Source organism: Sprattus sprattus (genome assembly GCF_963457725.1).
Source record: "Sprattus sprattus genome assembly, chromosome: 7".
Lineage (NCBI taxonomy): Eukaryota > Metazoa > Chordata > Actinopteri > Clupeiformes > Clupeidae > Sprattus > Sprattus sprattus.
The window spans coordinates 19,814,704-19,837,167 of NC_137926.1; the positions used below are offsets into that span (position 1 = coordinate 19,814,704).

The 22,464-nt window shown below is 47.2% G+C and overlaps 1 protein-coding gene across 1 annotated transcript in view; it reads left to right on the forward strand.

The window, feature by feature from the left end:
* The window catches only part of tmem266 (transmembrane protein 266), a gene marked incomplete at both ends in the record, with an annotated part of 39,696 nt that overhangs the window by 2,389 nt on the left and 14,843 nt on the right, over window positions 1-22,464 (forward strand). Inside the window, 3 exons of the mRNA XM_080841742.1 lie at window positions 17,547-17,701; window positions 19,244-19,317; window positions 21,765-21,821. Coding sequence (XP_080697868.1) covers window positions 17,547-17,701; window positions 19,244-19,317; window positions 21,765-21,821 — 286 coding nt within the window. The remainder of the gene's footprint in view (window positions 1-17,546; window positions 17,702-19,243; window positions 19,318-21,764; window positions 21,822-22,464) is intronic.

The window sequence follows — 22,464 nt, forward strand, 5'->3', positions numbered from 1 at the left end:
TGACTGCACGAGTCACTTTATTAAGTGTTTGGTTAAAGTGCATTTAGTATGAAAGGTTAGCTGATGCACTCAGATGTGTGTTTATAAAGCACACTGTGTAAAGAGTTTTGAACAAGTGGACATGGTATTAAGACAAGTATGAAAATGATTGAAGTCTGTCACATATTTACCATATCAGTAGTCTATGTGAACTAATCTGTGGATACTTTTGCATTGTTTTGATACAAAATGCATTCAATGTCCACTTCTTCTAAAATGTGTGGGTACCTGTCTCAGTCAATGTTAACCATCAGCAAAACTTTATACAACTACAGGCAATTTTGCAAACATTAAGGTACTCTGTTAAAAACAGTTGACTTTTAGTTCAAAATTGAGATCACTGTAGGTGAAAATATTCTGTACTTTGACAGAAAAATGAAACTATACACGTGAAATAAATCAGATTATCCTGATTTCTTTTTCATTTTTATTTTATGTTTCTTTGCAGCCTTGTTACCAACTATACAAAAGTGAAAATACAGGATACGGCAACACAATATATTTTGGTGGTTGTAGTGCCCGAAAGGTTAACTGATAGTCTATGTATGGTTTGTGTTTTGAAAAACTGTACATAGTATTGAGACAAGTGTGAAAATGAATATGATTGTAAAAAAAACGAATAACGTGGGCATTGATGCCCCACACATTTGTATTTCAATAACTTGTTTGTGTGTACGGTTGGTTTTAACTCCCGTGCCCCTATTCATTATGAGCCTGAGCCAGACTCCAGAATGGCTGATATCATGACTCAGGTTTCACACCAGCATGGAGCAGAGTGCGATCGTGATCGTCTTTTTTTTTTTCTTCCCCTCAAAATTGACATGCAGTTAAATTGCAACTTCTCAGGGGGGAACCATCTCCCACCTCCCCCAGCAGAGCAGCCAGATGCAACTTTTCTTTTATTCATTTTAACCAGCGGGAAGTTTTTCCTCATTGGGGATCCAGGGCTAGTAACAGACTGGTGCTGTGAGGTGAAAAAAGGTGAGAAAAACATCACCAGAAAGCAGCGCAGAGATAATTGCAATGGATCACATCAGCTCATCAACCTCCAGGAGCAACACCTTTTTCACAAAAAAAATGCTATGGTTCTCCAGTGTGTTAGACACATGTACCTATCGCTGTAATTGACTGGGGGTATTACACAGGGCAAAATCCCTCTTTATCAGGGTCTGATTCTACCATCACTCTGTTTAATGCTACTTATAGCTCATAATTATACAAGACTAGCTATTGAATTGCACATATTCACCTTTAATTGGCAGGCAACGGCGTGACATTTTCAGAGGGTAATTGGTTGAGGGTGGTATGATGCCATTTTAAACCCCAGCAAGTCATTAATTGACATGCATGTGTGCCTGCATGAATCATTTTCCCCCTCTAATACATCTCTTTAAGTGTTGTCCAACTCCGTCCACACTCTCTCTCTCTCTCTCACACACACACACACACACACACACACATGCAAACACAGAGGCACTCGTATGCACACATGTAAATACATATCATGCATAAACAAACACACATATACTGACACAAAAAAAAACACATGTGCGGGCGTGCACACAGCCACACACACTCACAACCTCAGTCCCCCCCCCCCCCCCCCCCACACACACACACACAAAAACACACATACACACACTCGCACCTACCACCTACCAAGCCTCTTTGGCCTGAAACAATGACTGCTGTTAGCGCCATATTGTTTGTGAAATGTCAGGCGCCAGTGGACGTGCTCCTGGTGTCGATGGGAGGCGTGGCGCTCGTGCTTTCTGACATCACACCACTGCTGCTCGGCCTGCTGGGAATGTGGAGGACCCCCCCTCCTCCTCCGTGCCCCCATCCCTTTGGAGCGTCGTTTTGGCGCGGCCGGCTGCCTCCCCGTCTGGAGTGTGTGGCTAAGGTCGGGGCCAGCGCTGTGCCACTCCGCAGCGCCACGCAGAGAAAGTCGACAAACACCATAAGCTTCATTACGAGCTCCGGCACGCAATCAGTGTGTGTGTGTGTGTGCGTAGGAGAGAGAGAAAGAAAGAGTGTGTGTGAGAGGGAGAGAGTGTAAGTGCCTGTGTATAAAGTGTATGCACGTGTGTGTTTGTGTGTGTGCCTTTGGGACAGATGGCCTCCAAAGACTCCAGTGTGTGAGAGGTGGCAATGCGGCAGCGATAGCTCAGCTTTGGGCCATGTAGTGCTGAACCAGTTTCAGTGCATATCTGAGTGTGTAGATCAGCCCAGGTGACTTTCACATGGCTTTACTTACCAGAACGCTCACATGACATTTTTTAAAAACCCCATAACCTCTCTCTTTCTTTTTATAAAGTTATCTGCTTCAGTTATCTGCTTCTATGCCACCTTTGAAGTGCCTGTGTGATTGGCCCTTGTAAGGATTACGGTCCCTGATAAAGGTGCAACAGGCATTCCAGGACATGCTAGTCACGGTAGTTTCAGGCTTCAGGGCCAGGTTATTACCCACGTGTCACGGATGTTGGTGTCTGTGTGACTCAGCTCATCAGCATCAGAGGAATGACTGGTCTTTTCTGAGTTGTCAATTGATATAGTCAGACTTTGTAAGTATAGACTGACGGAGCAATGAGAAAGTTATTTTTGGGACATCAAAGGTGAATCTCTGGCAAATTTCCGGGTCGGTGGTGCATAGGTACGGATCTTCCCCGATCAAGGCCAGTTTGGGCTGGATTTGTAAGTGCATGAAAAGTGCATGCCAGTCTCTTAGGCTGTCACTCAGCAGGGCCCATGTGGACAAGATTGACTCCATAAAGTAAAGTTGTTTAAGAGGAATTTTGAATACTTTTGCCCCACAGTACCTGAAGCATACCTTCAGGGGTTGTAATAAGTTGCGGTGAATTTTAAAGTTCAGTTGAAAGCAGTTATCTCTTGTACCTGCAGGTCTTTGTGTTACTATCAGATTTAGTGCCTAGTGTCAGTGTTGATAGTCTCCCACCTCTACCTGCTGCATGTGACTTTCTCCATAACTGCCCCCTTTACCAAAACAGAGGAACAAAAGGGCTTTCATCATTCTCTGGTGCAGGTGTTTGCCTGGCCCGAAGGTCGACAAGTGAATTGTCCTCTAAACGAACAAGAGGGAGGGACGGAGGCCTTTGAGAAATTGCTAATGTTTTAGATACAGTTGCTGATTTTGCCAAGTGTGTGAGCTATTTTGGCATAAACAAATGTGCAGTACGCATCAGGAACCTCCCAGGGAGTATTTACCATGTCAGCAGGGTCCAGAGACGACTAATACTGGCCAGGTGGAAGAGTACGGGGGCAGAACACACATTCTGAGCTCATATGTTAAGCATTACAGGAACGTATCCAGGGTCGTGGAGAGGTTATTCAACTTAAAGAGATAAGAACTGGCTGTTTCTAGCTGTGTATTCCTTTGGAAAGGTGAATGTAGATCACCAGCGACACCTGAAAGAATGTATGATTGTTTGACATGGTGCATATGTCCTGTGTTTGGAGGAGATGCACTACAGATGGGCCATAGTCTTTACATGTTTAAATAATTACTTGACCTTGAACATACTATGCATGAACAGGGCATGAATGAATTGGTTAGCATGAAGTGCTGTTAAAGGTACATCAGTGATTTTGGCAATACGTTGTTGAGAGTTGAGCTAAACAGCCAACCAAATTACCCTCCGCTCTTTCGTGTTCTTGAAGCAACGTGTTGATCGGCTGGAATTGTTCATGACTGAGTTTTTTGGAACGCACACACAGAACAGACAGCTAGAGGACCATGAGGAGCAATTAGCTGAATCTGCCAGAAGGTGAATTGGATTAGTATTGTGGTCTGCACCTTTAAAGGCAGAATTCTGTCTACTCACATTCAGTAGAATATGGTGACATAATGTTGTTTGTGTCTGTCATGGGGCTTACAACCCAGCCCCAGCCCGCCTTTAGTCTGGAGGTTGGCATCTTTGACTCGGGTGTGCACCTGTCAAAGGATCCTCTCCAGAAGCATGGTGTGTGTGTTTATCTGCTCTGAGTTGGCACTCTTCTCACACACTCGCCCGCTCACACGCACGCTTTTCCCACTATCCTGTCCTCACAGCGCTGGAGACACCTTCAGGAAACAGAGCGTACACATACACATACACATACACATACACATACACATACACATACACATACACACACACACACACACACACACACACACACACATACACTCTATCTCTCTCTTTCACACACACACACACACACACAGAGCAGCAAAGCAATCTATGCAACCACCCCCCCACACACAAATTCCACCATATCCTATCTCCATATAACCCCTGTCTCCCTCTAACCACTGAGCTGCTAACCTCTGCTCTTTCTCCCCTCTTCCACACACACACACACACACACACACACACACACACACACACATACTCCCCTCCCTCATCTAGATCCTGTTCTGATGCCTTCGGGAGACTTTTAAAGGGCTCTCGAATGGTGAACCACACAGATCAGTAGCTCACTCTCTCTCTCGCTCGCTCGCTCGCTCGCTCGGGTGCTCATGCTGTGTTGCCATGAAACGGTTGGAGGTGCCCACCAGAGATTTGGAGTGCATGTTGGTCTAGCGCTGTTGCCTAAAGTAGCCTTGCCCGTCAGCGAGAGTGGGCGACGGTGTGGGAGGTGCTTGTTCTTGCGAACTTCAGGGGGCACTTGCAGTGCTTGCAGAATCAGTGGAGGGCCAGCCAGTGTGCACGCGGGGTTATTAATAGACTTCTGGCAGTGCATCTTCCTGTCCGGAACATGCTTGGAGACCAAGCTGGTGTATGTGTGTCTTTGTGTGTTTTGGTCGTGTGCGTTTGGGATTGGAGTTTGTGTGGGTGTTGAATGTGGTCAGTGGCTTCTGTTCAATAACCCAACCAGCTCCTTCCTTCCCTTCTCCTCCCTTCCTCTGGTCTTTGACCAGAACTCACTGAATGGCAGTAGTTGTGAAATGTGCCACTAGTAGCTACAGAGAGTGCATCACAGTCTCAGCTGGCTTCCAGATATATACGAATGCAGTGTTTTTTTTCACGGGTTTCTCTCTTCTGTATTTTTAGCCGCTGTTTTCCATGTTGTACATGATGTAAAGGCAATGCACAGAGCTGCTTGATGTTTCATGGGTGTGAGTCACAGTTTGATGTTCACTTTACACACGGGCTGGATCCCAGCAGAGGGACGGGGATTGTACAGAGCCTGCTGCTGTTGCTGCTGCTGCTGCTACTGCTTCTGCTATTACTTGTTCCCAGCTAAGTTTGGATGACCAGTATTGTGTTGTGCCCCCCTCCCTCCCCTGCACACTGGTCATGGATGAACACACACACACATGCACTCTCTCTCACACACACACACACACTTGCAATGGTAATGTGTGCCAATCATAGACATACCAAGCATGCAGTCACACATGAATACTTGAGTCAGACAAATCAGTTTCCCTACGTGGTATATGTGCTCAATCAGTCAGACGTGGCTTTGCTTTCATCAGAGACGTGTCCCGGTGGGAGACAAAGGACTGGGTTTGTTGGTGTGGGTATTTGTATAGAGAATACTGTCAAATTGCGGTTGTCTGAATGGTGGTTGTCTGAATTCTTTCACACATAGGATTGTCTCTCCCTACACTCAGTCAGTCAACCACTTCTTATCTAGTCCACCTCTCTCGCGCCATTTTCAAATGGAGCACATGGTTGACATCCACTCAGTTACTAAATCCCTTCCAATCTAAATACACTTTGGCCACTGATGCCCGCATAGATGATGCTTCCATCACTCCATTAGTGTCCTGAATTAGTAGCCAGTTTAATTTGTCCACAGTCTGTTGGAGTGCTGGTGATTTTCCACCTTTAATGTACTTTTTAATGCACAGATTTAATGGCTTTTGAGCTTCTTTAGGTCTGTGTAACCAGCTTATCTGGGGAGGAGGGGAGCGCTGCGGAGAAGGCGGAGCAGAGGAAAGGAGGCAAAAGCAGGGGAAATAAACAAGATAAAAAGGAGAAGCCCAATCAGGCTGGCTCAATTAGCATGTGGTAGGGGCTTTTCCTGGTTTGCCAATGGGACCGCCAAAGTTTGGTCGAGTCGGAACATCTGCCGGGACCTCTCAGGAGCCGGGGTGCCCGCTGGGACGGCGCCCAGGTGCGGCAGCACAGCTGAGGTCCACCCGATCGATGGGCAGCGCAGCTGGCATCAGGCGTACAGAGAGGAGGAGGAGGAGGGAAAGGAGGCGGAGGGGAGGGGAGGGGAGGTGAGTTGTGGTGGGAGCATATGCCACGAGTCTGAGCCACAGAGATGGATGTTAGGAGCCGTGGTGACGCCGAGGCAGATGGTTCATCTGGGTCAATCAGCCAAGGCAGAGGGATGCGTCTCTACTCTTTAAGTAAGCACAAGACATAGATATGTCTATCCATAAGTATGTCTATCCATGCCTTCACACACGCAGAGATTATGTTTTTATGTATGTATGTATGTATGTATGTATGTATGTATGTATGTATGTATGTATGTATGTATGAATGCATGTATGTATGCATGTATGCATGTATGCAGACACAGGGTTGTGTCGTTCATATGTATAAACATACATGCACATGTTTGTGTGTGTGTGTGTTATTGAATCCTTTAGTTACAGACTGGAGCCTTTTCCTAGTCTTGGAAATGTTAGTGTCATATAGTGTCACATCACAGCCCATCAGACTGGAATGCAGATGTATTGCAAATATCCCAAATGCGAATTCTCAAAATTCCATCCCCCCCAAATTCCAAACTTTGCCTCAGCTGAGTAGGCCCAAATTCCGTTGGAAAACGTCACAATTGTTGTCGGGGAATAAGGCTTACCACTGCCACGCTCTCCTTACAGAAGCTTCTCAGCTATGTATCTCTTTCTGCTCTCTTATCTTCCTTCCTTCTCTCATTCTTTCTTTCTTTCTGCCTTTCCTTAATGAGAATGCTGATTAATCCCTACCCTTAACAGACATCTTCTTTTTGTTGCTCTCCAACCACATGCTCGAGCAGGAACAGTTTCACTGTTAAGTCAATTAATAAAAATGGTATATAAATGAATTTACTTTCTGTGGACACAGATTATATAATGTTATCATGCTTGTCATGCTTTGCATACCCGTTGCTCCTGCTCCCGCATACATACATGCACTCACCGCATGTTCCTCTCAAAGCTCATGCCTCAAAGCTGGTTCTCCACAACGGAGCTAGGTGATAAGAAAGCAACGACGTTTTGCTTGCTTAAGCAGTGTGTAGCATTGTGCTTGGTGAGGTGTTGGTTGGCGTGGTCATCAGTGAACCAGGCAGACCAGGGCGATCACATTGCAAGCCCTAAGCTAGCACACACATAAATACACACCTACTGTTTCCGTCCTTAACGAGGCGAACACTACTGCTCACTGTACAGCTGATATAAATCAGAGTGTTACCGCTAACCCCCGCCTCAGCACTTGCAATTCCCCAACAGGCCCCCCCCCCCCCCCCCCCCCCCCCCCTCAAAAAGGCATGTAGAAAACATCATATATATGCACAGCCTCTCAGCTGTAGGAGAGACGGTAGACCTACAAGCTGCCTCTCCATAGGGCGCGCGGAGTCTGTGTCGGTTGTATTGTGTTGTATTGTATATTATATGTTATATATGTGAAAGCACATTGAGAGTCAGTTCACCAGGTCAAATTCCTTGTTTGTTCTAACTTACTTGGCAAATAAAATCTGATTCTGATTCTGATTCTGGTTCAGCAGGGATTGAACCAGCCAGAGTCGTGCGAGACTGGCCTTCTCCGCACTGACCGCATGCTTCTTGCATCTCAATGGGTGACATTTCCGGGCAGGTGAGGGGAGGCTGTTAATATTCACAGACATGCAAAGTGTGAGATTGCTTTTCTGGCTGAGAGGGAGAGAGAGAGAGAGAGAGATCAAGTGTGCTGGTGGGGGAAAAAAATATTAATAGGGAACAGGTTGTCATCCAGGGCAGCAGATGCTGGGGCGATCCATCTCCATTTTCCTTGAATTAAAAGCCAATTTCACTTGCAAAGAGGAACCTGAACTTGTGACACTTCCGCCGGCAGCTCACTGGGGCGCCATATGTGAGGTACGGTGAGAAAAATGAGGTGCTTTCTGCTCCTCTCTCCAGACCTTTTAGGAAGGGAGGAGGTCATCAGGATCACAGTGATGGAGGTTTTCTCGCTCATTGTCTCATTTGGCTCCTTGCAGCATAACAAAGATGATGCTGTGTGTAATGGTGTGTGTGTTTGTATGTCTGTATCTGTGTGTTCATGTGCATCCAAAATCAGTACAAAAGTACCATACAGACTGTTTAATGTGAAATAATGAGTCTGAGAAATAAAGAAAATGATTTCAACTGGGCCCAGATTTCTATGATTAATTTAGGTTTTTAAGTTTTACATTTTTACGTTTTATTTAATATCACTGCCCCTCTTTTTTACGCTTGTTTGTTCATTTTCAGGCTATTCTCTTGGTATTTGTGTGATTAATGGTGTGTGGAGGCATTTGCAATGAGGAACCTCTGGAATGTAAAATTGATTACCTGTGATACAGGCAGCAGAAGTCACATTCAGCATTTATTTAGTGCTTAGTTGGGCTTCCTCGCCCCTGTGCTTGCCGGAGTGGTGAGGTTTGTCTCTGGGCGATGATATTACCACACACATGGTTTCTCATTGCCGTGCCCTTTAGCCTGACCTGCATGCCAAAAATATAACAACAGCAGCAGTAGCAGCATTAGCACCAGTGGATCCCTTCATGCTTTGCAAAGGGAGACCTATGAAGTGAAGATGCTTTGTGTTAGTCTCTCCGATCTCAACACGCAGCCTGAGACTTTAGGTGGATTTCTTTACGTTAAAGAGGTGTACATAGGACATTGCTTCGGAATGTGCAAGGTTGTGTGTATGTGTGCTGTAAGCAAATCGACAAACTCAGCAAAAGGCCAACCTGGTGCACAACTGGGCATCTTCCATCTTGTGGACGTCAACGGATTTGAGATCTGCATGGGGGCATCAGGGCAGGCTCCTCCTGAGAGGGGGCACGTGCAGTGGGCATGAAACAGGGTGTGTGGGGACACACTGGGAAGAGCCGTCATGGAAAATATGATGCCTGCAGTCTTGTGTTGAATGACGTCATTATTCTGTGCCTTTGTCCAGCCTACCATACTACTGCATGTAGAGCGAAAAAAGACAAAGTTAAGCCGAATTGTATCATGATTTTCATCCCAGTGTCTTTTGTTGAACATTTTTCTTATCACCTCCATCTGTGCACTATGTCCTCTTCCTTCTTCTTTACTGCTTCCGTGCGTGCAGGTGTTTTTCTCTGCCTCCCTTTCTCTGATTAGACCTCAGGAGATCAAGCTCTCTCTCTCACACACACACAAAAAGCTTTGCAGTCCCGAATGAACGCAGTACCAACAGTTCGGCGCCCGCCAGCCAAAAAAGCCTGAATGGGATGCGTCCGCCTGTGACAGCCCCTATGAGATTTGCGCTCTGCGGTGTAGCCTTGGCCCCCTAACCAGCCCCTTTTCCTGGACACGACTGGATGCCTCCGCACTGGACTCTATCATTTCCATTCCACACACACTGGGTCCGGCCGGAAGGTGTGAATTAGACAGGTTTTTATATGTGATGACATTACAGCGCCATGTCCTTATCTGCGCCCAGTACAGGGGATCAGAAAGGATTGGCCCCACTTATTAAATGCTTTTTATGGCCTATGGAAATATCTTTGGTGTGCCTTGCTGGGTAAAAATATGTCTTTTTTTTTAGGGCAGAGTTCCCCTTTCAAACATTATCCTTATCGAGCTGTAGGAGACTTAATAGCTTGCCAGCTCGGTGATGGAGCACAGGCCGGCGAAGCGATGGAGGGACTAACAGGGATTGGCCAAATCCATTTTTATGGTGAAAGAAAGGACACCGCACACAAAGGCTGATGAAGACTTGCGCCACTGATTGATTTTTTTTGAATCAACAGTAATGCTGGGGCCAGTGCCACGAGTCTGATTAAGAATGCGCCGGGAGTTTTTCAGAAAGCAAACTCGGCCCCTGTGAGTAAGCGTGCAACTGAGACATCAATCAGCGATCAATTACACCGAACATAGCCTCAGCACACCAGACTCCCTGTCACCCTCTCTCTTTCTCACTCTCCCTCTCTCGTGTTTTTTTTCTCATTTTGTTCTTTCTTGACAGTTATTCCCCCAGGAATGACCTTTTCCTGAAATTGAGACAGGACCTCTGATCAGGTGTGCCATCATATGTCATTTATATCTGTGAAAGAGAGAGAGAGAGAGAGAGTGTGGAGAGCCAATACACGTCTGCGTTTTGACAGGCCCTTACAGCTTTTTCCCTGACTCCGACCTCTCTTTCTCCGAGCGCTCTCTCTCTCCCTTCTGCATCGACTCGATAGCTCTCACACTCTCCAGCGGGGGACCTGCTTGCAGACATGCAGTGGTGTTTTAAAGGTCAGGCCTCGCTGAGGATGAGCAGAAAGGGCAACGGCATTTTGGGGGTTTTAATGCTCGCTGCGAGTCATGGCTAATGACTTAATTCTGTGCTTCTAAATCTGCGGTGGAATGAAACAAAACTGAATATCAAAGGGCCTTCTCAAAGCTTCCCCCAGCTGACAGCATTATTGATGTGTGTGTGTGTGTGTGTGTGTGTGTGTATTTAGAGAACCCTGGCTGTCCAAGCTGTTTCCCTGTCACTAGCGTTTGGCAGCTCTGTCCACTGAATGCCAAGGGTGCTGACAGTGGGGGCATGAATGATAGAACGCCACTCCTAGCGCCCATCATTGGCTTTCATGCTTTAATCCAGCACGTCTGGTGCCCCCACACCATCTCACAGGAGTCCAATCTCCTCCCGCTGTAGCTCATGATGGCTTTATAAAACCCATCCACACGGCTTCTTGTCATTTCCACCAGCCTACATCCATAACGCCTGCAGTCCCGAGCACTGATTGGGTGGGGGGTGTAAGAGGAGGAATGTGTGTGTGTGTGTGTGTGTGTGTGTGTGTGTGTGTGTGTGTGTGTTTGTGTGTGTTTGTACGTTCAGCATGGCATTTATTTTGTACATTATTGATAGATAGTTAGTCACACTGCACTGCCTTGGTTTGTACCTGTGATTCTCTTGTTCTATCACTGTGAAAGATTCATTATTTTCACTCTGGTCAGGGAGGTGGAAATCCTCCCCTCAATTTTTAATGCGTAGCGTGGCCCATGTCGTACTTCCATATACGGCACATTCTTGCACGCCACAGGCTGCCCTAGCCATTATTTTCTGGGATGGTGGAAAATGGAATCAGGCTCCTCCAACGTGGCATGTCCCTCTTGATGGTGTCACTAATCCACGTCGGTCACGAGCGCACCACCCCCTCTATCACGCCACGTGGCAAAGGGGCACTGAGAGCTCGTGATCAGGCTACTTGATTGGCCACTTCAAGCCTGATTGTATTCCAGCAGCAGTGAGTGAGTTTGTCTTCACTGTGTGCCAATGATGACTACACCAACCCCCCCCCCCCACACACACACACACATACAAACACACACACACACACACACACTGTGCCCCATGAGTATTTACTTTCTTCCTTTCTCCTTCAATTATTATTTCAATCATGTATTTGTTCTTTCAGAATTCTCTCTCTGTATATCTTTCTTTGTCTATTTCTTCATGGGTTTTCTTTTTTTTTGATCTTACTGTCTTACTTCTTCTCTTCTTCCTACCTCTCCTTGCCTTGTCCTACCTGCCTACTGTATCTGTCTGTTTCTCTCTGCACTCTGCTCTTCCTCTCTCTGCACTCTGCTCATCCTCTCTCTGGCAGGGTCATCAGGTTGACAGGGCTGTGACCTGTGTCGAGTCCGAGGTCACTCACGTCCCAGTCAGAGTGTCGTCCCCCTTCCTGTTCTCATAAATACTTTACACTCTCCTCGCACCAAAAGTGATTCCCTGCTAAAAACGTAGACTTGGGTGGGGGGGGGGGGGGGGGGTTGTAGTTGGGCCTTCCATCACTAGAAATCTTTTAATGGTTTTATTAAATGAATATCTATCTCCACTCCACGTTGCCTCAGGCAGCAGTTTAAATGAATCATGGAACTTTACACGCTGAGAGAAATGCTTTTTCACTGTCTGGAATCTACGTCTTCTCACTATATAGAGGAGGATAAGTTTCCTGTCTTTGGCATCTCTTAAAGGCATTTAGCAGTGTATGGCAGGAGCGCTATAAATGCATGATGCAATATACAGAGCTGCATTGACTCAGTCTGGTTTTGTTCTCGTTCTCTGAGAGAGATTTGCAGCCCGACAGGATCTCACTGTATAATGCATCATTGAGTGCACATGCTCATTTCAGTGGCTCCTAAATCAATAACTCATTGCAGACTACTGTTGGATTTAACTCTATTTCATGAATATTATCATATAATGTTTTCATTACGTTTTGTTTTAAATTAAGCTGTGTCAGACCATATAGGGATAGATTGGTTTGTTAGATAGAAATGTTTTAATAATTAGTGCTTGTTCTGTTCACAATTTGAAACAACTCTCTAGTCTCTGTCTCAACTAAGCTCTTTGGTGTTTCTGAAAGAGAGCACACTTTCAGCTGGCCTGAGCGTGCGTGAATTTGTGTGTGTGTATGTGTGTATTTGTGTGTGTGTCTGTGTGTTTATTTGTGTGTGGGTGTGTGTATTTGTGTGTGTGAGTGTGTGTGTGTGTATTTATGTGTGTGTGTGTGTGTGTGTGTGTGTGTGTGTATTTGTGTGTGTGGAGCACAGGGCAGAGAGAAGCAGGGAGCGGCCGAGGCTGACTGTACCTCACCAGAGCAGTTCAGAGCGAGCGCTACCTTTAACTGATTAGGACACTAATTAAAATGCATTAAATAGAATTCCCAGCTGGCATGCTCCCTAAATCACCATGCGCTCTGGCAGTGAATTAATAGAACGGCCAGCCACTGTATAGAAGGGGCACCTCATGAGCAGCCTGCGGGGCACATCGTGAGCATACTGGGGTTATTATAACTCGCTTCGACCAACTGTCTTTAGGAAAGTTTCTACTGGAGGGTGGAGATGTGGAAGTTCAGGTAGGGGAGGGGGAACGTTGCTGTTTGCCATGGGTGTGTCTCGGCCCTGCTGTGAGCTCTGAGTTAACTGATTTCACACATTACCTCTGCCACCTGCTCCACCTGCGCTGCCAATCACTGAGTTCAGGGGGACTAGATGGAAGGATGGACTGCTACTATGTGCATCCTGCTTGTTATTGGGTTGTTTTTTGAATGCATTTTTTGGTTTGGACTAATGCAGAGGTCCGATATTCGTCTTTCACCTCTAGTCCTGACCTTTTAATCTGTTTGCGTGGGTACTGTCCGTTTTGGCCAACATCAGTGCAGTGGGCGATGCCGTCCATGCCAGTGGCCTTGTGTGGGCTCTCACTGACACACATCCCAGCCTGGCACTGCCACTGGCCCTGATGCCAACCTTGGCAAACGTCGCAGGGCAAAACTACTGGATCCTGAACCAAAGGTCCAGATGGAACCAGAAACTGGCCATCCACCCAACTCCCGTCATATCCCTTTTTCTCTCTCTCTCTCTTTCTCTCTGTTCCCCTCTCCCTGGCACTCTCAACTCTGTTTCTGTGGTTTTCTCTTTGTTGATATCTCCACCTGTTCTCAATCATTCCTTACATTTTCCATCCTCTCTGCCCTCTCTTTCTCCCTCTTTTTCTCTCTCTCTCTCTCTCTCTCTCTCTCTCTCTCTCTCTCTCTCTCTCTCTCTCTATCCCTCACCTGATCTGGCATTGCTCCTGGGTTCAGGGCATGATCCGTCAGACGCCCCACTGAGCCGTGTGCCAGAGTGCTAAAGCTACTGAATATCGCTGCCCACATTCAATCTCACATGGCTCACGCCGAAGGCAATAGGCTTCCTCTTGACGCATTGGGACAAATAATGAATCATCCCCGGCGGTCTGCAGAGAAAGTGAGTTTCAAAGATTTGGCTGGTGATTGAAGGAGATGGACCTGTGTCCTTCACCTCTGCCTGCAGTGGATGAGTGCAGTGGCGGTGTCACTCTCGGCCATTTTTTTGGTGTGGGCCGCCCGTCTTGTTGTTGTGATGGGTGAGAGTCTGCACCCCACTGATGTTTTCACACGTGCATAATGTCCATAGACTGGAGGTAATAGACCGGTGAGAGACCAGATACCCCACTGCGTCCACAGTGTGTGGTTTTGCATTTTTGGATGTGTGTGGGCACATGTGTGTCTTTATCGAAATATGTGTGTGGTAATGGCTCATGCATTATGTGTGTGTGTGTGTGTGTGTGTGTGTGTGTGTGTGTGTGTGTGTGTGTTTGTGTGTGTGAGTGTGCACATATACTGTATGGCCTGTTCATTTCTGAGTATGTATGTGTTTTTTTACCTGCAGTATGCTTCCATGTATGAGTGTGTGTGTGTGTGTGTGTGTGTGTGTGTGTGTGTGTGTACAAGAAAGTAGATGAATACATTGAACCTTTGCATGTCTGCACAGGCAGATAGCAATGGGAAAGGAAAAGCCCTGTCTGCTGTTACTTACATTTTTCATTATTTATTGATCTTAAATCCCTGGAAGAGCAGTTCCCTCTGTCACCCACACACACACACACAAACAGACACACACACACACACACACACACACACAAACACACTCACAAACACACTCACAAACACACACACACACACACACACTCACGCACACACACACACACACACACACACACACACACACACACACACACACACACACACACACACACACACACACACACACACACACACACACACTCACACACACACACACGGCCATTCGGAGAAAACGGGGGTGGATTGGGCTGGATTCACAGCACCCATGATTCTTAGCTACCTAGACAACTCACCTAGAGCGAGGTCTGGCACACCTTAGGAAGCCCTCTGGTGTAGCAGGAAGCTAATGGCAGCAGTGTAGCAGCGCACGCAGGGAACAGGGAACAGGGAGCAGGGAGCTGCAGTCAGATCATCAGCACAGCAGTGGCAGAACAGCAGCAGCAGCAGCAGGGGGAGTAGCCCTGGTGCGACAGCAGGACAGCAGAGCGCTTCAACCAAACGCTAAGGTGGCATCACTGGACACCACAGCAAACACACACCCATTGTCGTCCTTGTCCGCGCTCTGTCTCTCTCTTTCTCTCGCTCTCCCTCTCTCTCTTTCTCTCTCTCTCTGTCTCCTGTACGTGCATGTATGCATTTTGTCTCTCTCTCTCTCTCACTCTCTCTCTCTGTCTCATGCACGTGCAGGTATGCATTTTGTCTCTCTCTCTCTCTTTCACTCTCTCTCTCTGTCTCATGAACGTGCATGTATGCATTTTGTCTATCTCTCTATCTCTCTCTCTCTCTCTCACTCTCTCTCTCTGTCTTTCCCTCTCGCTAACTGTATGCCTACTTCTCTATTTCTCACTCACTCTCTCATTCCCTCTCGCTTATTCTTTCCTCTACGTCTCTCTTTCTCCATCTCTCTCACACACTCTCTCACTCTCTCGCTCTCACAGATCTGGTGTCTACTCTGTCCTTCTGGAAATAGACAGGCAGAGCAAGGACAAAGCCGGGAGCCGAGAGCTGGATAGCGCAGGAGTTAGCACGTCTATGTGCTAGGGCAGGCGAGCGAGTGAGGGAGCCTCATCAGGAAAATGAAATGAAGGCATCATCAAGCTGTTAAGCAATCATCTTTTTGGCCACAACAGAGGGTGCGGAGGCAGGGGGTAGTGTGTGTAGCGGGGGGGTAGTGTGCGTGTGTGGAGAAGGGTGGGGGAGTGGGGAGGGGGTGGCGTCTGCGGCCTACAGATGGCGCTTTCGGACAGGCACTGGGCAGCCAGCCCTGTGGGGCCTCAGGATGAGGTCATCAGTACGCCACTGCCGCCACGGAAACGTGCCGGCCCCGGTGCCAATCGCAGGATCCGCTCCCAGGAGATGGGCCCCGGACACACCGCCAGCTTGGACCCGGCGGCGGAAAATATTGCGCAAGCGCAGGCCGAGGGCGGGGACTCAGTGGAAAACTCGACCGGGTAAGGTGCCACGACCGCCCGACCTCGTGTGGAAGGGAGTCGGCGGTCGGCCGGCCAGGCGGTCGGTGGGTCGGTCGTCACGACGGGGCAGGATGAGCTCATTAGTGGATTAGAGCTGAAGCATGTGATGCACTGGCTCTCAAACACAAATAAACAAAGTGTCAGACCAAGGCAGCAGGGAACATCTTATTAGACCTGCGCCACGTCCGGGCCAAAGCTGGCCCAGACTCAGCTGCACTAGGGAACCGCCGATGCTGACCGAATTTGTGGACAGTGCAGAAACCGTCACGGTTTTCTTTATCTGTGGAGAACCACCAGACCGTTTGACTGCATAGCTTTGCATGTAAAGAGTTCAGGGAATTTGATGTGTTGTCTTGATTTCATAGAACCACCAGACTGCTTTTCCTGCTCTCTGGTTTATCTGCGCTGTTTTGTTCTTTTACAACCGACAGCAAATGTGTGTAGTAGGCCATTTCAGCCCCGTAGCTTCTGTCCCTCCTGCTGCCATTCGTGGACACTTGGGAGAGAGGAAGGAGAGAGAGTGTGAAAGGAAGAGAGAACGAACACAGGAGGAGAGAGAGAAATCAAGAGTGAGAGGGAAGAGTGAGAGGAATGCATAACGAGGGTGAGGAAATGAGGCCATCAACGGGCCAATTCAATTAGTGTGAGTTTAGAGGCAGGAGAGGGACAGCACATGTGATTAATCAAACAGAACCTCATTCATGGAGGCCTCTCAGTCTCTCAGCCGGCTGCCTGGCTGGCAGGAGGGGCAAGGAGGGACAGCCTCACACACACACACACATACACACACACACACACACACACACACACACACACACACACACACACACACACACACACACACACACACACACACACACACAACACATACACACACACACACACACACACACACACACACACACACTCACAGGCAGAATTAGCCCACTTCTCTGGGCTCAAGAACTGGGTGGCTGGAGAGCTGCGGAAAAGTGGACCTTTGTGTCACAAAAGTGCAAAATTACTGTGAAATGTCTAAGGTAGTTGTAAGGTCAGGATAAAGGTTAATTTTTGCATCTGGGCTATTGAATAATTGAAACATGAAATGTGTGACACACACTTGTGTGTGTGTGGCTAAGTGTGTGAAATAGAGAGAAACTGTAGTACTTTGCAAATGCTGATGTGAAACAATGCCCTCTACTGACAGAGATTAATCACAACACTTTTCAGAGCAAAGACAGCTTATTTTTCTTCCACTGGCTCTCTCTCATCTTGTGGAGATCATTCAAACTGTCTATTTCATTGTTTTTGGTGGCTGGTCTACAAATGTTTTTTTGTAGATTTATTTTACTCTCAATAACGTGTTTCTATGTGTATGTTTGTGTATGTGTGTGTGCTTGTGTGTGTGTGTGTGTGTTCGTGTGTGTGTGTGTGTGTGTGTGTGTGTGTGTGTCTCCTCAGGTCTAACTGGCTGAAGCCGTGCTGTGGGAGGAGAGCAGCTCTGTGGCAGGTGTGTCTGCTGAGTGCGGGCTTCAACTGCTTCCTGGTGGCCTGTGTCATCCTGGTGGTGGTTCTCCTCACCCTGGAGCTCCTGATCGACACCAAACTCCTGCAGTGTGAGTAACAACAAACGCACTTCTGAAAAAGCACACGCGCACACCCTCCACCTGTCATACTCACACAACCATGCACAAACACACTATATTGCCCTCTCTGTCTCTGTCTGGGTGTTCTGCTTGTTCACACACACACATGCACACACACACACACACACATACAAACACACACACACACACACACACACACACACCCACACAAGCAATCACACTAATTTGTGCACACACACACACACACACACACACACACACACACACACACACACAAACACACACACTCATACACCCACACAAACAATCACACTAATTTGTGCACACACACACACACACAGACACTCACACACCTAACAGAGGGGCCCTACACCGTCAGCCCGTCAGGAGTGACATTCTCATCTGTGAGGCATGAAGCTGAACTAATCAGCATTATGTGGCCCAGGCATGGACACACTCACTCTGCAGGAATGAGAGCGATTGGGGGGGGGCGGGGGGGGGGGGGGGCTTCATCATGAGTCTTCCTGTGAATGTCAGAGGCCACAGTGAACAATGGAAACAGCCATGATCACATCGCAAGCCACTTTCAGGATGCCACTGCTGTTTACAACACATCCTTTCACATCAGACACACTGAGGACAGGACAAGCAAGAGCGAGAGTGGGAGTGAAAGAGAAGGATGGTGGACAGGAGAGGAGAGGAGAGGAGAGGAAGCTAAGATAAATGCAGAGCACGGGATCGCCAGGGAAACAAATGGGAAGACGAGGGAGGGCCGACGGATTAATGAACGCAACCACGGGGGAGATGAATGAACTGATGACAGATCACTGAACAGAGACAACTAAGACGGATGGGCCGAGAGGTGGTGCGTGAGAGGAAGGCAAGGAAGATAGATAGCAGAAAGTGAGAGAGGGACAAAGAGAGAGGCAGAGAGTGACAGAAGGAGAGAGTGAGTGTGATCGAGGTGCGTCTGCATATGGCAGAATAAAGGGGCAGAGTGGTTTAGAGTGATGTTGATAAACAGACAGAAATTGCAGGTTGATGTCAGGTTGGGGTGTGGCCGGTGGTGGTTGGGATTGGCAGGGTGGAACCAGATACTTGAAATAGTTCCAGAACTTTAAGAATTCCTTTCTGATGTCATCTGGAACAATGCCTGTCAGTGCTAATGGAGACTGGGACAGCTGAAAATAGTAACTGAACAACAGACTGACTGCTTGCCATTGTTGTTTGGCTGCTTATTTGGTTTTGTATCTGCATATGTCAATTAACATGAATAGTTCACACACACACACACACACACACACACACACACACACACACACACACACACACACACACACACACACACACCCACACACACCCACACACACACACACACACACACACACACACACACACACACACACACACACACACACAGCAGTTTCAGCAACCTCTGCAGTAGAGACTTATAGCTCCTTGTAAGGAGTGTACAGTGGCCTAGTTGAGCTCGAAAACAGCTTCAGTCGTGTGTGGTGTGAACTTTGACCTTCTCCTCTATTGTTCCACCAGTCAACAATGCCTTCCAGTTCGCTGGCATCATCCACTGGATCAGCCTCGTCATCCTCTCCGTCTTCTTCACAGAGGTGAGTCGCCACAAGGCACCATGGGTAATTAACAGCCTTTTAAGGTCTGCGTAGTAGTTACTCATCCCCTTTGCTTGGGGCGGCTGGATCCCACAGGGTGTGTGTGGGGGGGGGGGGGGGGGGGGGTGGCTGGGGGTCGATAATGTATTAATTTAGTGTTGAGGGATCAGATCTGTTGTAGTGAATAGGGTCATAAAGACTGTGCTACTGCTTGCACACACCCCCATATTATTTAACACCTCTGCAGTGTGTGTGTGTGTGTGTGTGTGTGTGTGTGTGTGTGTGTGTGTGTGTGTGTGTGTGTGTGTGTGTGTGTGTGTGTGTGTGTGTGTGTGTGTGTAGCATATCCTCTAAGGTACTGTTGTAGCATTTATCACAGTGGATTTATGGTTTATTGCAGGTTATGAATCTCAAGTTTAATTGTTTGTGGCAGAATGAAGTGGACTCATCAGAGGGCATTTGATATTGGATAGCATTCAAGCTCACAACCACTACCCCACCCCTCCCACCCCCTAATGTGCTGCGTCCCGATTGGTGGGTTTTCATGGCGGGCCGTAAAAGTGCTCTCTCCCCTATTCTGTTTACTTCCTTGTTGGTTGTCACGGTTGCGGACCTGATTGATGGCCTCTGCAGGATGGCCGCCCTAAACCAGTCAGAAGTCGGGCCCACTGCTCCACTGATTGCCATGTCCACGGACACGGAGGCATTTGTCATTGTTTCATTTCTTTTGGGTTGCTGCTACTGCTCCAGTCACTCTCCTGCTAAGTTTGTCCAAAGGTGTTTTACTGGTTGGTTTGGAAAGCAGTGATTTGTGCCCAAACTCCCTGAAGGACTGTTTGCTGGAGGGATAGATGGATGGACTAGGATACGGTCCCCCCTCGCTTGAATAGGTGTGTGTGTGTGTGTTTGTGTGTATTTGTGTGTGTGTGTCTAGTTGTATGTGTGTGTAGTTGAATAGGTGTGTGTGTGTGTAGTATGTATAGTAGTGTGGTGTGTAGTTGTGTGTGTGTGTGTGTGTGTGTGTTTGTGTGTGTGTGTAGTTTGAATAGGTGTGTGTGTGTAGTATGGATAGGTGTGTGGTGTGTAGTTGTGTGTGTGTGTGAAGTTGTGTGTGTGTGTGTGTGTGTGTAGTTTGAATAGGTGTGCGTGTGTAGTATGGATAGTTGTGTGTGTGTAGTATGGATAGTCGTGTGTGTGTAGTTTGAATAGGTGTGTGTGTGTGTAGTATAAATAGGTGTGTGTGTTGTTTGAAAAGATGTGTGTGTGTGTGTGTCTGTGTAGTATGGATAGGTGTGTGTGTGTGTGTGTAGTTTGAATAGGTGTGTGTGTGTAGTATGGATAGGTGTGTGTGTGTAGTATGGATAAATGTGTGTGAGTAGTATGGATAGGTGTGTGTGTGTGTGTGGTATGGATAGGTTTGTGTGTGTGTAGTATGGATAAATGTGTGTATGTGTAGTATGGATAGGTGTGTGTGTGTAGTATGGATAAATGTGTGTGTGTGTATTATGGATAGGTGTGTGTGTGTGTAGTATGGATAGGTGTGTAGTGCACAGTGGAGCAGGGGGGATTGGGAGCATGCTGGAGGTCTGAGGAGCCTGAGTCAGCACCTGCTGCATGGCTCATCTCCTTGAATTGTTTGGATGAATTCCCGCCGTCATGGGCTTTATGAATATATACCGTGTGTCACTGATGAATTACGAGCAGCGCTTTTCCAGGAGATGAAAGGAAACTGAATTACAACAGCAGTTTGCGATTTTTTATGCTGAGGTGTGAGGACGTTTTTCTCTCTTAAAGATGCTTTTCCCAACTGGGGTAAAAAAAGACCTGTGATGTGACTGATCAACATTGACTCCATATAAATGTTTTTTCTGTCTGTTTACTGGATGGTGTATGAATGAAGCTTTCACCACGTTCAAATAGTTTCTTTGTGTAGCATTCTCTTCGCGCGCACGCACACACACACATACACACACCTACGCAGAGAGGCAGTGCAGGCCAGGAATCAGATCTTTACCTCTCACATACTAATGTGAATTACACACACCCTCATTAGATTTCAGTGACATGTGGTGAAAACTTGCAGGTCAATTATATCTTGGAATCTTAATGGGTAGGACTTAAATCTGCTGAGCTATCAAAATGTGATCATTTCATTCTGCTCCCTAATCTCTCTCCTTTGTGCCTCATCTCTCGCTTACACAGACTCTCTCTATCTCTCTTTTCTCTTTATCAGCCTTTTATTCATTTCTTTCCACTTTCTCTTTCGCCTCCTCTCTTTTTCTGTCACACCACTTCTGTTTTCTTTCTTTGCGTGTCTTTTTTATTTATTTCTCCTCCTTGCACACTTTTTTCTCACATTTGTTCTTTTCTCTGCCCGTCTCGCTCCTCTTTCTCTCTGTCTGTTCCCTCTTTCTCTCTCTTTCTCTCTCTCTCTCTCTCTCTCTCAGACTGTGTTTAGGATCGTGGTGCTGGGGATCTGGGATTACATCGAGAACAAAGTTGAGGTAAGTTCCCCAGGGCACCATTCAAGAGGGACGGAGGGACGGAGGGGGTCTGGGGGCAGGCCCGGAAAGTTAATGAGGGATGAGTCCCTCTTTCTGTCTTTTCTCTCCCTCTCTCTCTCTCTCTCTCTCTCTCTCTCTCTCTCTCTCTCTCTCTCTCCCCCTCGGCTGTGTTGCGGCTGCAATGTCATGCTCTCAGTTGCACATCCTGGGAGCCGGAGGCAGCCATTGCACGCCGGGGCACGCCGGGGCAATGCTATTTTATCTCCCGTCTCCTGTTTTTTTTAGCCATTATTCTGCCTCTGATTTATAGTAACAGATGTTGTTTGGGGGGGCTTTTGACTGGGTTACCGGACTGCCACAGTGGCCCCACTTCATCTCTGTCAAACTTGTCCTTGATGGCGAGCTCAGTCTACAGACTGGAAGCACGAAATATAACAGTGTATGAAATCACCAGGGTTATGAATCACAGGTTTCCAGGGAAATTTTGGAGTATACCGCTCTATGTGTGTTATACATACAATATGCTGTTCCTTAACATAGTGGCTGTTGTTACATAGTTATTACCATGATAATTACACAGATTTTTCATGAAACATTATTATCTTGACAACCTGTTCCATGTACTGTAGGTTTTTGATGATGC